At 48.3% G+C, this 14945-nt stretch overlaps 1 protein-coding gene across 1 annotated transcript; it reads left to right on the top strand.

The window, feature by feature from the left end:
• Positions 1-343: 343 nt before the first annotated feature.
• PICK1 (protein interacting with PRKCA 1) lies at positions 344-13004 on the top strand. Its single transcript, XM_074941557.1, has 13 exons — positions 344-522; positions 1518-1611; positions 3784-3895; positions 4821-4949; positions 5075-5141; positions 6512-6601; positions 8104-8157; positions 8251-8313; positions 8757-8890; positions 9459-9551; positions 9970-10020; positions 11693-11837; positions 12308-13004. Exons 2-13 carry the CDS (start codon positions 1571-1573, stop codon positions 12553-12555), a joined length of 1227 nt encoding a protein of 408 aa, XP_074797658.1. The 5' UTR covers positions 344-522; positions 1518-1570; the 3' UTR covers positions 12556-13004.
• The last annotated feature ends 1941 nt before the right edge of the window (positions 13005-14945 follow it).

Genomic DNA, 14945 nt, shown 5'->3' on the forward strand with positions numbered 1-14945 from the left:
AGCCGGGCTGGGGGCCGCGCGCCGCGCCCCGCCCCGCCCCGCCCCGCTGCAGGGGCCCAGGCAGGGGATGGGACGGGACGCGGAGTGCCGGCAGAGGCGCCCAAGCGGCCCCGCTGTGGCGACGGAGCCGGAGCCCCGGCCTAACCGTCCCTTCCTCCGCCTCGCCTCAGTGCCTCCCCCAACATGGTGGCGGCGGCAGGGGGCGGGCCAGAGCTGGGCCCTGCCCCTTCCTCCATTGGTTGTCCCGAGAGGAGTCGAGCACACTCCGTCTCTATGGCAACCCGCTCTCCTGTCCCCCCTCCTCTGTCTCCGGGATCCGGCCCGTCTTATCGCGAGAGGAGAGCGTGGGGGCAGCGGGCGGGTCTCTAGACAGCTGCTCGCCCCGGCACGCGAAGCGGGGGTGAGGGGGAAGGAGAGGTTAGGTAGGAGGCTTCCGGCCCGGAAGTGACGTGCGGGAGCGGTGTTCTGACAGGTAGAGGCGGCAGGTGGATGCAGATACCCAGCTCGAGCCAGCCGTTTCCGGTGAGTGACTGACCCCCTCCCCCATTCCGGCTTTGCCAGCCCCAGAGGGGGCGAGTCTGAGGGGTCCCCATTAGCTCCCTGTTGCCCTGGCCCTGCTCTCCCCCGCCCCCCCCCCCCACGGGAGCTGCTCCCGCCAGAGCTCCTGCCCCCGTGCCAGCCTGGCCCCCTGCACCTCGCCTGCTGTGTCACCTCACCCCGAGCACCAGAGAGGGATCCCTCAATGGTTGGCAGCCCTCCCACCCCCGTGCCGAGCAGCCACCGACCCCCTTGCTTCCCCAGGCCCCGGCAGCACCGAATCTGGCAGGTGGCCCCACAGCATGGGCACCTTCTCACAGACCCACCCCGTGGGGCGCAGAGCACAGGCAGGCTCCCCGTATCAGGTGCCAGCCACCCCAACGGCGTGACGGAAACTGGGAGACTCAGAACATGGTACGAACCCGGAGAAGAACCGCTGTGCGGTTACTGTGACAGAGGAGAGGGTGAAGCAGAGAGACATTTGCTACATTCCTGTCTGAAATCTGAGGGATCTGAAGAAAGATACGTCTTCAAACCATCAGAAATTAGAAGACTTCCTTGAAAAAGCAGTGAGGGGAAATTGTGCGCCCCAGAATAACTGAAATAGTAAATGGATGAAGGGGATAAGACTCCAGATCCATTCAAAAGTGTTGCGCAAGCAGATACAACACACAAATAATCAGCTTCCAAAGTGGACTGTGTTCTGTCCTAAGCATTGCCAGTACTTGAATAGCTTGTGAAACAATAAAAACCAGCACCGTTATCCCCATCCCTAACCCAGAGTGGAGAATCAGAAGGGTCTGAAATATCTTTCTTCCCCAAGGCAGGAGAGGGATTGACAGCTCCATCCCCCGTTGGAAGAGAGAGAGAAAGGGGCTGACAAAGGGCATAGTTTGAGTCTTCAGATTTAGCTGCTGAGCGTAGATAAATTCAGATAATTAACTTTACTGGGTTTTGTTCTTTTTTTTCCCTCTTCCCAGGCACTTTGGTGTAAACGGAGTCTCAGGTCAAAAGACTCCAGCCAGCCAGAGCGATGTTTGGAGACTTGGACTATGACATTGAGGAGGATAAACTGTGAGTGCTTCACTTCCCTTTCCCAACACCTGAATATCACTAAGAATATGTCTACGCTACAGTGAGACAGCTGCAGTGCTGCAGCTATGCTGTGGTAGTGTAGACACATATTACAGCGACAGAAGGGTATTTTCATCACTGTAGTAAATCCACCCCTTTAAGAGGCAGTAGCTAAGGTTGATGGAAGAGTTCTTCTGTCAACCTAACGCTGTCTACAGTGGGGATTAGGTCGACCTAACTGTATTGCACGGGACATGAAATTTTTCATAGCCCTGAGCGATATAGCTAGGTCAACCTAAGTTTTAAGTGTAGACGATGCCTAAGGAGCTGCAACCCAGACCTGCTCAAAGCAGGCAGAGTTGTTCGCGCCTGGTGGTGTGTGTTGGAGATCTAGGTTCATTCTTCAGTTTTGATGTCTTACTCCCTATGGCTAGTGGGGATGGAGCCTTGCAGTGGTGGTGAGCAGAGGGGAAGGCTTTTTATTGCTCTACAATGACTCTTCCTAATTTGCTGATTGCACAACAGTGTTAATGTGTTCTCAAGGTGCGCGCTCTGCTGGAATGGTAGAGAGGGAAGTAGGAAGAAATGGTGGGAGAGTGTATCATCCTTAAGGCTGTGAGTTTGTCACAGAAGTCACGGATTCCGTGACTTTCTATGACTTCTGCAGTGGCCGGTGCGCCTGGTTCAGGGGCAGCTCAGGCAAGCCCTGCACAGGCAAGCCTCAGGCACACCGGCTGCTGCTGGGGCAGTCTCGGGCCCCCGCACCTCCCCCAGCAGCAGAGTCTGGGTGTGGGAGGGCTAGGGGGTTGGGGCACTGGATGGGGTGAGGCGGGCTCTGGGCAGTGCTTACCTGGGGGGTTCCCCAGAAGTGGTGACATCCCCCTCGCTCAGTTGATAGGTGCAGGGGTGGCCGGGCAACTCTGCGGGCTGCCTCCGCCCAGAGTGCTGGCTTCACAGCTCCCATTGGCCGGGAACTGCGGCCAATGGGAGTAGCAGGAGCAGTGCTTGCAGGCAGAGGCAGCAAGCAGAGCTGCCTGGCCATGCCTCCACCTATCAACTGAGCGAGGGGGACGTCACCACTTCCGGGGAGCCCCCCAGGTAAGCGCCACTCAGATCCCGCCTCACCCCATCCTGTGCCACAACCCCCTGCCCTTTCCCACACCCAAACTCTGCTGCTGGGGCGAGGGGAAGGCACAGAGCCAGGTAGGGAGGCTGTCAGCCCTGCCAACCCCCCTGCCTCCAGCACCCAGTGAGCATCCCAGGCTGCGTGTTGCTGCCTGCGTGCTCCCCTACCCCCCAGCAGGGGTCCTGAGCCATGCGCTGCAGCCCACCCGCCCTTCCCTCCCCCAGCAGCCAGGCCCGCCCCCCCCCCCCCCCAGCACCCATGGGGCCCCCAGGCAGCCCCCCTCCAAGTTTTATTCACTGGTATTTTTAGTAACAGTCACGGACAAGTCACAGGCCATGAATTTTTGTTTACTGCCTGTGACCTGTCCGTGACTTTTACTAAATATACCTGTAACTAAAATGTAGCCTTAATAATCCATAGGTCTATGACAGGCATGTGGAGCTCCCCAGCATGACAGCACTAGAATTTTATTTGGAAATAAAAGGGTTTTTTTTGCAGGGTAAATAGAGGGACTCTTTATTTTGAGAGTAGTCTTCGCTGTCAGTCATATCTCATCCCCGCATATTTGTGTTGTGCATTTATTCACCTAACTCTTGCATAGAGATTGAAAAAAATAGCCACCAAAATATTTGAGGGTCTTAAGTATGCTTCACAGTGTATCATGGAGTGTCTTTTCTATCTCTGTTCCCCTCACATACACTCTGAAAAAGATACCTTGGGAGTTCTCTCTCTCCATTCACAGTGACAGAAGACAGAGGTGCCTAGTTTTGACTGCAACACTGGATTTGCTCACTAGGCTACTTCCGTTGTCACATATGTAATCATTAGCCTCTTGTTCAATTTAGTGATTTCAAATAAACATATCTAAATCATGTTTGGGCAAGGTCCTTCCAATCTGGGCTGGAAGGCTAAACAGCAGCGGTAATATGATTAGTTCAGATGAGAAGTATCTGGTATATTTTCAGATTATACGTTTTAGCTCTTGCATGCAGATACTGCTATACCAACCTGTGTCCGTGATCATTTCTCTCTCTATATTGTTATAGTGGGATCCCCACCGTTCCTGGCACAGTAACCTTGAAGAAGGACTCTCAGAATCTGATTGGGATCAGCATTGGGGGAGGAGCACAGTACTGTCCCTGTCTCTATATTGTTCAGGTGGGCACTCATGGAAGAGGAAAATATTATGATTGTCCTTGTGAAGCAATGTTAAACTTGACAGACGGAAGCTACGGGGGGCATGGAGAACCTTATATTTTCTGCTTTTGTCAGAGTGCGAAGCATCCTCTTTCTTTGCCAGCAAACGGAAGTTTCTCACACTCGCTGGGAATAGTTCTGGAAGGATAGAGTTAAGGCTCCTAAATTCACCACGTCCTCCTGAGAATCAGCAGAGTGCTGGGAGCATATTAAAATTCAAAGGGGTTGGAGGGGGGGAGTGCCATATGTGATGTACTTGATCAGTGGTTCTCAACCAGGGGTATGTGTACTCCTGGGGGTACTTAGAGGTCTTCCAGGAGGTACATCAACTCATCTAGATATTTGCCTACTTTTACAACAGGCTACATACAAAGCACTACTAAGTAAGTACAAACTAAAATTTCATACAGACAATGACTTGTTTATACTGCTCTATATGATATACACTGAAATGTAAGTACAATATTTATATTCCAATTGATTTATTTTATAATTATATGGTACAAATGAGAACGTAAGCAATTTTTCAGTAATAGTGTGCTGTGACGCTTTCTTATTCTTATGTCTGATTTTTTAAGCAAGTAGTTTTTAAGTGAGGTGAAACTTGGGGGTACGCAAGACAAATGAGACTCCCAAAAGGGGCTCAGTAGTCTGGAAAGTTGAGAACTACTGTACTAGACTTCAAGAAATCCTGCCGTAGATGATGCACAAAGTAGAGGTGACAGGCCCCAGAAGGAACTGGGTGCTCAACTCTCCTCACATCCATGTGGGGTATCTAAGTGTTATGGGTTGGGAAGGGAAGCAAAATAGAGATTGGCCCATAAATAAGACTAATTGCGCTCCTTTCTAGCTCCATATTTCCTCTAGTCTTCCTCTTCTCTCTTAGGTGTTTGATAACACTCCGGCAGCCCTAGATGGAACTGTGGCGGCTGGTGATGAAATCACAGGAGTGAATGGGAAGTCAGTAAAAGGGAAAACCAAAGTGGAGGTGGCCAAAATGATACAGGTAGTAAAGGTAAGAAGTAGGAACAGTCCAGTGGAACAGGTCGGGTCACAGATTATAAACTGTTGTCCTTCAATAGAGGAGGTCCCTGCTGCTCAATTCCAGAACAACAGCTCTGGCTTTGCTATTCCACCCAGGGAGAAGTGACGATTCACTACAACAAACTCCAAGCTGACCCAAAGCAGGGCAAGTCCTTGGATATCGGTAAGACATGCTGGTTTCTCTCTCTCCCTTGATATGCAGGGTCGGAGGAGGGTGGTGAGGAGATCCCAGCCAAAATCAAAATCAAACTTTGTTTCAGTATTTGCTGTTATTTTGTCTCTTTTAAATGGACACAAGCTAAAACTTGGGTGTTTTGGGTTTTTTTTTTTAAAGTCCTTCCCTGTGTTACTAATACCTGACTATTTAAAATTAAATTAACTTTATCAGTTTTGCTGTTGCTTGCTTTCTGCATTGTGTTCAGTTTGGACAGTGAAACTCAACTAGTCAGTTTCACATACTGTTTTTCATTCAGTCTGCCCTTGCTGATGTTTTTAGATTTCTGACAGTGCCTGGAAAGATTTCAGTCCGAAACTCCTGTCTTCAGTTAATCTTATTTTAGATAATCATTATATCATTTCTCTCCATACGCGGTTTTTTAAAACTTTTTTTTTTTTTTAACAAAACCTACATTTTGAGTTTAACCTACCTGAGTGTCTCCTTTAAACATGACACACTCTGAAAAAGCTGAACAGGGCATATAGTAAAGGGCAGCCCCTCTTATTTATTTCTTTGGATTTTCTTTTGTTTTCGTTGTCCCCTGTTAGTGAAGATGCTGACAAACAAAAGGAAACTCAGACAAGAGCAGCCAAAAATGCACAGGGTCTGGGAAATGGATTTCTGAGGAAAAATAAGAGCAAAGTGCCTGATTTATCAGAGGTGCCAAGTATCCACAACTTCAGCTGACATCACTGGGAGCGGCAGACATTCAGCACTTCTGAAAAATCAGGCCCTAAATACATGTAGAGTAGTCATAGGATTACAAAAAGGGAATAATTATCTTCAGGAATCTGAAGGGTGTGATCACCAAACAGAGAGGAAATGTTAAGGATGGTACAAAGACTTTTAACTAAGAGTCATGAGATTAAAATTAAGCAAAGGGAAAATTTTGGCTGAGCACTAAATCCTACTTGGCCTTACTCTCACACTATTCTGTTAACTTCTTTGGAATAAATCAGTTGAGTAAAGTAAGCAAGATGTGGTCTTGAATGTCAAGACATATTTCCTGTGGTGAGATCTATTAGGCTGTGTCTTCCAAAGGAAGTTGTGGAAGCCACATTGCCTGGGGTATATAGGACTTGAATAGAGCACATATTGTAGCAAACATACCTGCATTGGCCCAGGTTCAGATCTTCCTTGCATCTAATTTCTGTGGCATTCTCTTTCGGTTCTCTGCACAGTCTCCTCTGAGCTTGGCTGAGTTAGGCTCAGTCTAGCCAGTTTGGTACCTGAAACTTGAGTTTTGTTAACTGTTTTCTTTGTGACTGTGGAAATTACCATGATCCTGAGTTTTGACACGTTTTTGGGGGGTGTAGTGTTGAAGAAAGTGAAGCACCGATTGGTAGAGAACATGAGCTCGGGTACCGCAGATGCCTTGGGACTAAGCCGAGCCATCCTTTGCAACGGTAAGCAGCTTGCAAACTGTACCTTCCTGTTTGGCTATTGGCAATGTCAGTTAAGCTGGTATCCAATAATGCCATGGGGGGCAATGTTAAGCTGGAGCCCAGTGGTACTGTGGGGGCAAGTGGTCTGACTAGGGCAGGCACCTCTCTTGATACTTGCATGAGACACAGTCTCACGTACTTAGATCGCAGGACAGTGAGAGATTCCTGAGTGTTTTTTGTTGTGCAGTGTTGCAGCGTTATGACTGCATGGCAATGCAACCTCGCGGCATTTTGATTCAGTGACACAACAATCATTTTGCAAGGTCAAAATAATTATACCAAGCAACAGCCCTCATATCTGCTAGTGTCCTTCCTATCATTTCTTTAATTGTATTCTGACTGCAGGCATTTGTTTCAGTTTTGTTGTGTCATGTCACACCTTATAGTGACCCTGTGTGCAACACACTGCCTGCAAGTGTGCCAGGTGCATAATAAACCTGGATTCAAAAAAGTCTTCCTGGCTGAATGGATATGTCCCTCATAATGGTGTCAGTCACACCCAGAAAATGCAGTTCCCTCTGCAGTCCCAAATGGATATGGCAGTTCTGTACTTCCTGTGCTAAACGGCAGGGTAGTGTGCTGTTATACAGCTGCCACCTTCCACTCTGGATGTAGCTACATTTCAGTGGTGAATGAAGTGATTCTCCATTAACCCTTTCATGTGTGTTAAGAATGGAGCTTTTGGTCACATTTTAAACCTGGTTACAAGTGTAGGGAAAACAACTTTTCCAATTACTTGTGGCCCAGACTTCAACTTCTAATAGTCAAGGAGTTCACGACTGTCCATATGTTCAATCCCAATTCCCAAATAATAAATTAATATGTTAGGCACTGTGGGATGTCTGGATAAAAGATGTATTAGTGTCTGTCAGGCACTTCTTCATGTACAACCTCTTCTGTCTTAGAATAGTGGTAGAGCAGAGGTGGGCAAACTATGGCCCACGGGCCACATCTGGCCCACAGGACCCTCCTACCTGGCCCCTGAGCTCCTGGCCCGGAGGCTAGCCCCCGGCCTCTCTCCTGCTCTTCCCCCTCCCCCGCAGCCTCAGCTCGCCGTGCCACCGGCGCAATGCAATCCACCGGTGCTCCAGGCCACGCAGTAAGGGAGCAGGGGGAGTTGGATAAAGGGCAGGGGAGTTCAAGGGGGTGGTCAGGGGGCGGGGCTGTGGATGGGGGCGGGGCAGTCAGAGGGCGGGGAACAGGGGGGTTGAATGGAGGTAGAGGTTCTAGGGGGGCAGTCAGGAAGGAGAGGGGGGGTTGGATGGGGCGGCAGGGGCAGTTTGGATTTATTTATAAAGTTTTACCTGTTGGGTAAGGAACCGGACTTTTGAGGAGGTGGAGAGAGGGTATTTTCAACCATTAATATAAAATAAATGTCCTCTCCTTCAGCCACTCACATCCCTATGTTCCCCTGGACTTCAGCATCATAACCACCTGTTCTCTGGTTCTTTGCTCCCCTCTAGATGGATTGGTAAAGAGGCTGGAGGAGCTGGAGAGAACCGCAGAGCTGTACAAAGGTAAATTGCCCTCTTTTGTCAGACATGAGGAGGGAGGATATACTCTGTGTCAGTGGGATGATTTGTATGTTCTCTCTCTTTTCCCCAACACAGGCATGACAGAGCACACCAAGAGTCTCCTTAGAGCTTTCTTTGAGCTCTCCCAGACACACAGAGGTAAACAGACTGGAAGGAATTCAGTCCTCAAACTTGTAGCAGGCTGCCGCCCTAAGATGGGGGAGTGGATGGTTATGATATTATCAGATCTCCGAAGCATCAGGCCTAATCAGTACTTGAAACATGACCCCCAATGAAAACTAGATACTGTAGGGATGAGTGAGGAAGTGGTACACTTCCTTCTGAGTCAGTTCAGAAACGATTCCCTAGCATGGCGTTAATGGGCACTGTGTCGCCATACGTACCATCTTCAACGGGAGACATTAGTGAGTCGCTGACTATTTGTGGTCTTTAAGGAACCTATGGCATTCTGCAAGAATAGGATTGTTACACTGCTCCTGGCCAAATTCTAGCTTGTGGGAATGGTCTTTAGTATCAGACATGGAGGCTTCTCTCCAGATAAACCCCTTCTCCATCTGTATATATTTTTTTAATTTGCTCAGCATTTGGAGATGTTTTCTCGGTCATTGGTGTACGGGAACCACAGCCAGCTGCCAGTGAAGCCTTTGTGAAATTTGCAGATGCCCATCGCAGCATCGAGAAATTTGGGATCCGCCTACTGAAAACTATCAAACCGGTAAAGAATCAAAGCACAGGCGAGGGGATTGGCATCAGCATACAGGAGAAAGGAGCAAAGGGGGGAGAGGAAACCAGAAAAGGAGGAGTTTGAGGGTACTTTGAGGGTCTTAAAAATTGTGATGGGAAAAATTAGAAACTTTCTTTAAAGGAACTGTCTAGACAGTTAAGACAGAGTAGAAGTTGTAAATGTATCTATAGTTTGCAGAGTTATTTGAACATGGTTGTTCAAACTTCCCCCTCGGGCCACCTGTCAACTAGGCTGTCGCACTTGCACGCACACTCTCCAGTATGCCTATCCTCCTCTTGGAGCTCCACATCTGTTGATAATGTACTTACATCTACACAGTTCCTTCCGACCTTGAGTTCTCTGCTAAGACTATCAACAAAAGGGAACAAATAGTACCAATCATGCTGGTGACTTCTGTGCCATGGACACCTGCCCTGCTGTGAACGAGACTGAGAGTACCCAAGCTCATTGCACGCAGGCCATCAAGTCCTTTTAGCTCCCTTTTAATGCTCCTTTTCCTCTTGAGCCTTGTAACTTTACTAACATGTTTTCTCTGCAGATGCTGACTGACCTCAACACGTACCTGAACAAAGCCATTCCTGACACAAGACTGACCATCAAAAAATACCTGGATGTCAAGTTTGAGTACTTGGTGATCTGTTCTTTCTTTTTGTTTTTGTTTTTAAACATCTGGTAGAGATTAGGTTTTATAGAATCATAGCACATGGACACAGAGAAGACCTTAGGGAGGGACAGAATCTTCCTGTATGTCTATCCAGAGTCCAGGATGTTTTGGGTGCTACTGGAGTATAAATAACAAGCCCCTTCCCCTTCCTGCCTGCTTCCCCTTTCTCCAAACGGGGTTCATTCTCCATCTGAGATATTGCATCTGGTCCAGCTGTGCTTCTCTTAGTGTCCATGGCCACACCATTTGAGAAGGTCTTGAAAAGCAGGGACAACCCCCTACACTTCTGATTGCCTGGAAACTAGGTAACACACTACTTTGTGTGGTGAAGACTTTTTTTTTTTAAACCCTTGGTGTTTTCTGTTTTTTAACCCTTCCTTTGTAGTCTTACTGCCTGAAAGTGAAGGAGATGGATGATGAGGAATACAGCTGCATTGTGAGTACTGAGGCTGCAACAATGAGGATTGCAGATTGTATTTCTATAGCATTTTGTCCTCCCTCACATGCAACCACAGAAACACACATGTGCCTGCATACAGCCATATAATGGCTCTAGCCCTGCTAATAAGACATTATAATTGTTGAAGCATTCAAACCTGAAGGTCTTTGACTGCTATGCAGAAAATATAACTGATACCTTTTATGAAACACATCCCATCATCACAAACCATTGGGACCAGTCATCACCTCTGTTGCATGCTCACTGAATTGTGTGTCCTACTCTTCTAGTAATACTAGTATGTGTTAAGGATAACTATACAGTGTTATCCTAATGGATTCCACCTGAGTATAATGTGCAGGTTATCTTAAGAACTGTATTAGATACTCTGCATCCCACACTAACGCAAATTTGTTTGTAAGTTGCATTTGTAGTTGTTTAAGGAAAATTGATTTCAGGAGAATCTCTCCTAGTGACAATGTACTTAAACAAATATTTGTAATTATAATTGGAAGACTTCCAAAAATTCAGTAAAATCCTCAAACTGGCATGGAAAATAATTCCTAGCATTGAATATAGCCTTGTGAATCTTCAAAGTGCTGTACAAATCTTAATCCTTACCAACAACTTATCAGGTAAATAAAGATGCCCTGTGTATGCCTCAGTTTCCCTAACTATAAAAAGGGGATGTGGACTTGTCCAAGGTCAGAGATGGAGTCAGTATCAGAGCTGAGATTAGAACTCTGCATTCCTTGGTGCCCAATTCTTTGCTCAGAGGACCAGACAATGCTTCCTCCTTAGTAACTAGTAAAACTTGAGTAACCCAACACCCCGTGATGATGATATACATCCTGCTAAATGGGAGAGGAAAATCTCTGCCCCAGCCCAGCAGGGTGCCATTGTTGTGCTTTGGCACACATGAATGAAGAGTACATTCCAGACCCACAGCACAATCAAGTAAGTACTTCCTCCCTACACACAATCTGCTGTGCCCTGTGCTGATAGACCTCATCACTTTCCTCTCAAAAACGTGCTGTCGGACAATTAGTAGTGCCACCCTTACTGACTTCCAGTGCCATGACTAGAGGAAGGCAACACATGGACCCCTGGGTAGACTTGCACTACATTATTCAAGGGTTTTATATATTTGAAAAGAAACCTTGATGCTTGCTTGTGAGGCAACATGTAAATAGTGAAGCTTGCAGGAGGGTTTACCTATCCCACCTGCATTTTCTCAAGCACATGCATGTACAATAGTTAGGCCTCTGGCACCAGTCTTGTTGGGTACTGGTGCCTCTCTCAATAACTCAGCTCAGAAATCCAGTACCAGCTGGCCACCTGTTCTCACCTTCCCAGGTTGAAAGGGACTATAAGTCCCATTCCCTTGTGTCATGGAAATGCTCATTTCTTTATCCCTGCAATCATATGTTTGGCCTTTCAAATGGCTGTTTTAACAGTAGATTAGGATGCCCAGATGCTCCAGCTCTTAGCTTGCCTAGGACTAGCTCCATGTTCCTCATCATCAGTGGTTCCTGTGCTGAGTTTCAGTGGTCCCAAGAAGGCTGCAGCAGGATCACATGGTGACCTGAGGTTCATGGGGTCACATCAGTAAGCCTCTGGCACTGTGGACTTTTTGGGAGTCTCTAAAATAGTGTGGTGTTCTTGGCAGGCACTGGGCGAGCCCCTCTACAGGGTCAGCACTGGGAATTATGAGTACCGCCTAGTCCTACGCTGCCGCCAGGAGGCACGCACACGCTTTGCCAAGATGAGGAAGGATGTGCTGGAGAAGATTGAACTGCTGGACCAGAAACATGGTGAGTGTCACTGCCCTCCTTCATGGCCTCTATGGGCTTCATCCAGACAGGGGTTCTTTGCCCTTGTGGTCCCTCCTCATCTTAGCCCAGAAACCCTTGCTGCCAGCATCTCACTGACCTCATCCAATCTGGTTCCCTTATCCTCATGGACCTTTCTGTTACAATGCTTGGGAGACAGCGGTGCACAGAGCATGAATATGACTGCTGCATAGGAATAATCTTGGGGAGGGAGGCTTGGTCACAGCCTTGAGGGTGAGGGAAGTGATAGTCCTGCTGTGGGTTCTGAAAACCGTGGGTAACAGATTAGTTGCAATTAGCCTGATCACATTCTGGGGTACACACACCCCTCAAATCCAGGGTAACGGGGTGTGGACATGATGGTTGGTCACTGAAAAAGCAAGCGTGCACATGAGAGGGAGAACATCTGCTATATTCCCCACTGACACACTCCCAACCCATCCCCTCTGCAGTACAGGACATCGTGTTCCAGCTCCAGCGCTTTGTCTCCACCATGTCCAAGTACAATGATGACTGCTACGCCGTGCTCCGGGAAGCAGATGTCTTTCCCATTGAAGTGGATCTAGCACGCACAACCCTGAGCTATGGTCAGAAGGACGTCTTCTCAGATGGGGCGGAGGAGGAGGAGGAGGAAGTAGGAGAGCGAGAGGCCAGGAGGAAGGAGGAAGCAAATGGCGAAAAGCTTATTGATGATGCCTGAATATGCTGACACAGCGGGCGGGAAAGACATTAGAGACTGATAAAATCTGTTTCACATGGTGATTCGTCCTCAGTGATTTTCTGTATAAGCTCAGCCAGGGATTCCTCCTCTGCTTTGGATGGGGGCAGTTGGGATGACTTGGGCTCAAAGTCCGCACTCTTTCCAGCCTCCACTTTCTCCTTCCCTCCCTCTTTGCCTGGATGGCTTTCCCCAGTGTTCCACTGCCCAACTCAGGCTGAGGTAGGGGGTTACTGTGGGGAACCCTTTGAGGAATTCCCTCCCCGCACCATATGATTCCACCTGTGGAGGGGACCCTTCTGAGTGTGAAGGGCACATCGCTCCTCTTCTGCTACCTGTGTCAGCTAAAAAAAGCACCTGAAGAGGGATGACTATGGACAGCAAGAACAGCTCCTCCTGATCTGCCCTCACTAGGTGGAAAAATGCTGAAGTCAGCAGGACCACTTGCTCCACTGCTGACTACCCTGGGACCAGAGGGTTTTGCCTCTCTACTCTCCCACTTCAAATGTTGTATACAATTCTACTGCCCCTGATGGCTCTAGGTAGGTGTGAGGATGCTAGAGGAATCTGCCCCCTCTCCACCTGCTTTGGCTACTGTTTCCTATGGAAGAGAAAGAGAACCAAGGCAAGCTGAGGTGTAGAACTAGTGGTAGATGTAAACAAGTCATCAGCCAACATGGAGCCCTTCCCATGTGCAGCATCACCCTCCCTAAAGAAAGAGAAGGGAACTGGCCTTTATCAGAGAGGAACCATCTTCATCAGTACATGGGCAAAAGGTGAACCTTCTACTAGTCAAAGGGAGGAGGTCTGTGAAATTCACACTGGCTCAAGCTCACTCTGGTCCATGTATTTCCTTGGTCATTTCCCCTCTCACATTTTGCTCCGGGTTGGCCTTAACCAGATTTGCTCCTTAAGGATGCACAGCTTGTCATGTGCACCCCTCCCTGTGCATAGGTGCCAAGAGGTGTGATCATTACAAAACTGGGGAGGAGGTACCATAGCCTTCTATCAGAGGGCGTGTTGAACAACAGACAGTCTTAGGGGGAGGGGAAAACAGTGCCTGCAGATGGAGATTATTTTAGACTCATGATGTAAGGAGTATGGAGTATTAAATCACCCACCCCCACCCTACAGCTCTCCCTGTTGCTACATGACTGTTCAGTTTGCCATTTTATGCTGCCTTTGCACCAGAAAGTCCCGCTGGAACTCATAGCTAAGGCTCCTCACCCCCAACGCAAGGGAAGAGGAAAAGGAAAAATCGGGAAGTAAGGATTCCTCCCAACCCCCCATCTCTTTCTCTCTCCTCTCTGGAGTCCCAGTTCTATATAGTGGCTTTTGGTTTGTGGCAGTGATCAGTTGGGGATGAAGGTTTTAACTTCTCCCCACTCCATAAGGATGACTTGTACCAGTTGGCAGTGAGCAAGGCTATTAAGGGCATTAATTTATGATTTACATGTTTTTTTACTTGTTTTGTTTCTGGACTCTGTCGTCTTCTCCGTGGGTGCCGCAAGAAGGCCAGCTAGGGCTAGGCTCCTCTGGAAGACTTGAATGGGCTTTAATATGCTGATGGATGCCTCTAATAAAAAAACTTAATATTTCTATTTTCCGTCCCCTTTTCACTGGCTTTTTCGTGCTCTGTTCACTCCTCCTCATCCCTCTATTTTGGACCCAAGGTGGGACATGAAGGTTGTGCATAAAGCTACGTTCCTTTTGTCTTAAGGGGGATATTAACTCCTTGAACAGAATTACGGTGGCCATCACTGCACCTTGCTTTGCAGATGAAAAGTGTGATGTACATTCTACATCAGGCTCTATACGCAGCGGTGTCTTGTGTTCCTAGGTGTGCTATGGCTTAGCGTAGAAGGTGAACGCGTCCTTGCAGACCACAGTCGTCCACCTCAATCCTGTCCTGCAGTGTCCCTTGCTAGGCCAGAGCTAGCTTCTAGCCACAAGCTCAGCTGCCGCACCTCAAGCCTGAGCTGACAGTAAGTCCTGCCCTTCTTGAGAGCAAAGGCTGCCCGCTGTGTCAAACAGGTAGCTTCTAGGAATGGAAAATAATGTCAGTGATGGAGCTTGATGGAGACCCAGCAAACCACAGTTCACTAGCTCTGGCTACACCATCTCGCCCTAAGCTCTCAAGTCTGACTGTCAGAGATCACAGGGCAGTCTGCCTGGCATCCCATTTGGAATGTTATAGTGCAATACAATGGCACCACCGTTTCTTTGTGCTGCTGAGGGATGCTGGAGCCCAGGGGGACTCTGTTTGAATGGGAGCTGGACAAGAGCACCACAGTAATCAAGGAACTGGAGGGACCAAATGTGTATGGGAAAACTCTGTCGGAGAAGGAGGATTGAGTGCAGTTCAGGTCCTG

The sequence above is a fragment of the Natator depressus genome, chromosome 1 (assembly GCF_965152275.1).
Source record: "Natator depressus isolate rNatDep1 chromosome 1, rNatDep2.hap1, whole genome shotgun sequence".
NCBI classification, from domain to species: domain Eukaryota; kingdom Metazoa; phylum Chordata; order Testudines; family Cheloniidae; genus Natator; species Natator depressus.

Bases quoted from the DNA above. Each gene is read 5' to 3' on its own strand.
- PICK1 (XM_074941557.1), top strand. From the start codon at position 1,571: ATGTTTGGAGACTTGGACTATGACATTGAGGAGGATAAACT. The intron at 1,612-3,783 runs GTGAGTGCTTCA...ATATTGTTATAG, and splicing joins GACATTGAGGAGGATAAACT to TGGGATCCCCACCGTTCCTG. The intron at 11,838-12,307 runs GTGAGTGTCACT...TCCCCTCTGCAG, and splicing joins ACTGCTGGACCAGAAACATG to TACAGGACATCGTGTTCCAG.